The 4,071-nt window shown below is 49.4% G+C and overlaps 1 protein-coding gene across 1 annotated transcript in view; it reads right to left on the bottom strand.

Annotated features, from left to right (window-relative positions):
* LOC100747534 (cadherin-related tumor suppressor) overlaps window positions 1-4,071 on the bottom strand; it is a 68,500-nt gene that overhangs the window by 7,330 nt on the left and 57,099 nt on the right. Inside the window, 7 exon segments of the mRNA XM_024369978.2 lie at window positions 15-173; window positions 262-1,377; window positions 1,460-1,789; window positions 1,872-2,216; window positions 2,477-2,907; window positions 3,107-3,360; window positions 3,469-3,649. Of these exon segments, the coding sequence (XP_024225746.1) occupies window positions 15-173; window positions 262-1,377; window positions 1,460-1,789; window positions 1,872-2,216; window positions 2,477-2,907; window positions 3,107-3,360; window positions 3,469-3,649 (2,816 nt within the window).

A 4,071-nucleotide genomic window follows, 5' to 3' on the forward strand; every position in this document is an offset into this window, starting at 1 on the left:
TTGGCGGCGACTATGTCCAACGTGTACTCGTTGGCCTCCTCGTAGTCGAAACTGATCAAAGAAGCGATCTCGCCGGTATCCTCGCGAATACGAAAGTGATCCTTGCCAGTTCCTCCGAGAATTTTGTACTGGATCACGGCGTACTTGGGCGAGTCGATGTCTCGGGCGATCACCTGCGATTAAAGAGTATCGTAAATGGGATCTAAAGCAAGGAATTATAATTTCAAGCGAAAAGAAAATGGGATAAATTTAAGAATATACCTTATAAACGAAACTATCCGGCGGAGAATTTTCAGGCAAGTAGGCTTCGTAAATGCTCTGATTAAACGTCGGTGGATTGTCGTTGATATCGGAGACGTTCACTGTCAATATGGCAACGGCTTGCTTCGGTTCGAATCCCAGGTCCGTAGCGGTGATGTTCAATTTATACTCTTGCACCAGATCGTAATCCAGAGGCTCGAGTATGGTTACCGCGCCGGTGATCGAGTGCACGAAGAACTCGTTCTTTTCGTTTCCAGCCGATATTTTGTATCTGATCATTCCGTTCGGCCCGTCATCGCCGTCGGTGGCACTGACCGTTAGGATGGTGGTATTGACAGGTTCGTTTTCTGGAACTCTCACCTGATGGCTAACAGCGGCGAACGTGGGAGCGTGTTTGTTCTCCCCGGATATAACCAAGGTCAACGAGACCTCGTCCTTCTGCGGTGGCACGCCTTTGTCGATCGCTTGAACCTTCAACAGGAAGGTGGTTCTCACTGGCACGTTGGACAACGTATTTCGAACGTACACCCATCCGGATTTCTCGTCGATTGAAAAGTATTCCGTCCCGTTAACGTTCGTCATGAAGTAACTGATTTCTGCGTTCACGCCGAAGTCGGCATCGTCTTTCGCCGTCAATTGCACCACCCTCTTGCCGACTCCGTAATTCTCCGGCACAGGATAGAGATAAGATCTCTGGTCGAATCTCGGCGCGTTGTTGTTCGCGTCCACTACGTTCACGTAAACCACCGTCTTCGACGACAGCGGAGGTTTCCCGTTGTCGGTAGCTACGACCGTCAACGAGTATAGGTTTTCCGGCGAAGACGGCCGATGAGTGTGTTTGTACTTGAGAGTCTTCTTGCTGAAAACGTCACCGGTGGCTGGATCAACGGTGAAAAGGTCGGACGGTTGCAACAGGCTGTAGGATATCACGGAGTTCGGACCTTGTTTATCGCGATCGATCGCGGTGACTTGGCCAACGTGCGCAACAGGCGGTTGAAGCTCGGGGAAATGAAAGTGATAAGATTCTTCGTCGAATTCCGGAGGGTTGTCGTTTTGATCTTGGATGGTAATGGTAAGGGCGGTTGCTGCTTGCCAAGCACCGTCCGCTGCCACCAACTGTAACAATACGAACGATCGATTAATGGAAATTGTGCGATGGACGAAGGTTCGTTTCCTACGTTCGTTGATCGGCGCGAACCTTTAACAGATATTCGTCCTGTTCTTCTCTGTCTAAGTGCCCATCCACGGTAACGTTACCGCTAAGAGCGTCCATGGCGAACTTCTCGCCGGGATTCTCCGTGAACCTGTAGGTGACGTTTGCGTTTTGACCGATGTCCAGGTCGCTGCTCGTGATTCTTATGACGAACGTGCCGATCTCCGCGTTCTCCGTAACGTTCACGCTGAATAGTCGAGTGAATTGCGGGGGATTGTCGTTTTTGTCCAACACTGTGAGCAACACAGTCGCGGTGCCTGTAAGCGACGGCTGTCCTTGATCCCGTGCTTCTACGATCAACTCGTAAGAAGCGATCTAAAACGAAACGATGCTCTTTCCTTTTCCCTTTTTTTTGACAAATTGGCTTTAAGTCTGCTCGATATTTTCAAATACTCACCTCCTCGCGGTCCAGTTTCGCGTTCGTGCTAATCTCTCCTGTATCGGAATCGATGACGAAAGTCTCGGTGAAATCGTTGACCAGATAATAGGACACTTGCCCGTTCTCGCCGGAATCACGATCGTTCGCCGAGACTTTGTTGACGAAGAGAGGCGGATACTCGTCCTCGGGAACCGTAGCGTTGTAAATGGCCGCCTCCATTATCGGTGCATTATCATTGGCGTCCGTAACATTCACGAGCAGTTGCACAACGCTCCTGAGAGCCGGAGTGTCCGAATCACGAACCTCTACCCAGGCTTCGTAGAACGGCGCGGTTTCGTAATCGAATCCAGACGCGACTAACACCTAAACGAAACGACCCATCGTTTTACCTTTCATCGAGCGTAATCGTCGAGAACGATAATTCGTTTCCATTTCGCGCAGAGCTACAAAGATCGGAAAATATCTCGATCTATAACTCTGTACCATCTGTCATATGGAAATCTGTTTTATCGAACAAAATATTGCGAGAAATGTCGATAACGATGACGCGAATTTCACGGTGTACGGAGCGCGATACGAATAATGGGAAAAGATACGAATCGAATTGCACAGCGAATACAAACCTCTCCGGTGTGAGGATCGATCTTGAGCGCGTCGCCGACGTTCCCGCCAGCCATTCCATAGACCAGATTGCTGGCGGTTCCAACTTTCGGCGTGGTCGCGCTCAATTTCGTGATCACACGACCCTCTGGAACGTCTTCCGGTAGCGTGAACCTGGTGCTAATGGTGGATCGAAAGCTGGGAAACAGTTGCCTCTCCCACAGGTGTATCACCAAGTCGGCGGTGACCGTTTGCGGTTTGACGCCGCAATCGGACGCCTGGATTTGCAATTGGTAGGTGGTTTCGTCATTGGCCAATTCCTGTGTCGTCCTTATCACTCCGCTGTTCGGATCGATCACGAACTTCTCCGCATCGATTCCCTGGAGACGATACACGATCCGGGAATTCTCTCCGTCGTCGTCGTCCACCGCTTTCGCGCCGAACACGAAATCCCCTTTAAAGGAAATTAGGTGTATTTAGCGATGTTGCGTACCAGCTACGCTAGCTTCGCGAGCCTCTGTTATTCAGGTGTTACTTAACGCGTTCAGGCTCGCGTTCAAGTTCTCGAATGACGGGTTAGCCAGTTACAAACTTGTCGCGTTTCTCATTTTTACTTTTCCTTTACGTTCATTTGCCGATGATAAATCCTTTACCTGGTTTGGTTGCACCCGGCACGTAGGCCGTGTATCTTGGACTAGAAAATCTAGGGGCATTGTCGTTCACGTCCTTCACGAAGATCGTCAGATTGACGGCGGAGGCCTGAGGTTCCGTGGGACTCGAATCTTGAGCGACCAAAGTTAAATGGTAGACCGAGGTTTGTTCTCGATCGAGCGGTACCACCGTTAACACTTCTCCAGTTTCGGGTTCCACGGTGAAACGTTCCGAATTTTCTCCCAGCAAACTGTACCTGATGATAGGAAAGATTCGATATTTACGGCGAGTTTAGAAAGATCGTGATTATTTTTTCTTTTTTTTTCTGTTTTCTTTTTGCAAATCGCACGCATTGCGAATGTACCTGATTTTGGCGTTGAGGCCCTCGTCTTTGTCCGTAGCGTGAGGTTTGGTGACCCACGTTCCGGAAGCCAGGTTTTCGGTAACCGTTGCCCTGTATTCCTGCCTGGTGAATTCCGGAATGTGATCGTTGACATCGAGCACGACGATTCTAACGATGCCCGATCCAGTCAAAGGCGGAGAACCTGTAAAACAGGTTCGGTAATCGTAGATTGATCGTTCTATGATTACGCGAATAGATTTGGTCGAGCCAACGAGTATAAACAACGCGACCTCAAACGCGAAAACGTGTCGTTTCCCTTTTTCAAACTTTCCTCATCCGCCATTTCTTTCTCTTTCAATCGTTTTCCCGATTTATCCTTGCGATTATTCGCGAATATTCTTCTTTTCTTTTTCCTTCGGACGGAAAGGTTTCGCACGAGATAGCCGATATTAGCGGGAGGTGTTCGAACGATTCGATCGTCAAACGTTGAGTAAGACAAATTGTGATTTCACAAAGTATCGAACGGCCGGGGTACCGGCGAGTTAATTGCGCCGCCTAAAACAGGCCATTATTCTCCGGGGGACCCGATTTCTCTGATTGCAGCAGGTACATTGTACGCGTCGG

This window comes from Bombus impatiens, unplaced genomic scaffold, assembly GCF_000188095.3.
Source record: "Bombus impatiens unplaced genomic scaffold, BIMP_2.2 scf_0647, whole genome shotgun sequence".
Lineage (NCBI taxonomy): Eukaryota > Metazoa > Arthropoda > Insecta > Hymenoptera > Apidae > Bombus > Bombus impatiens.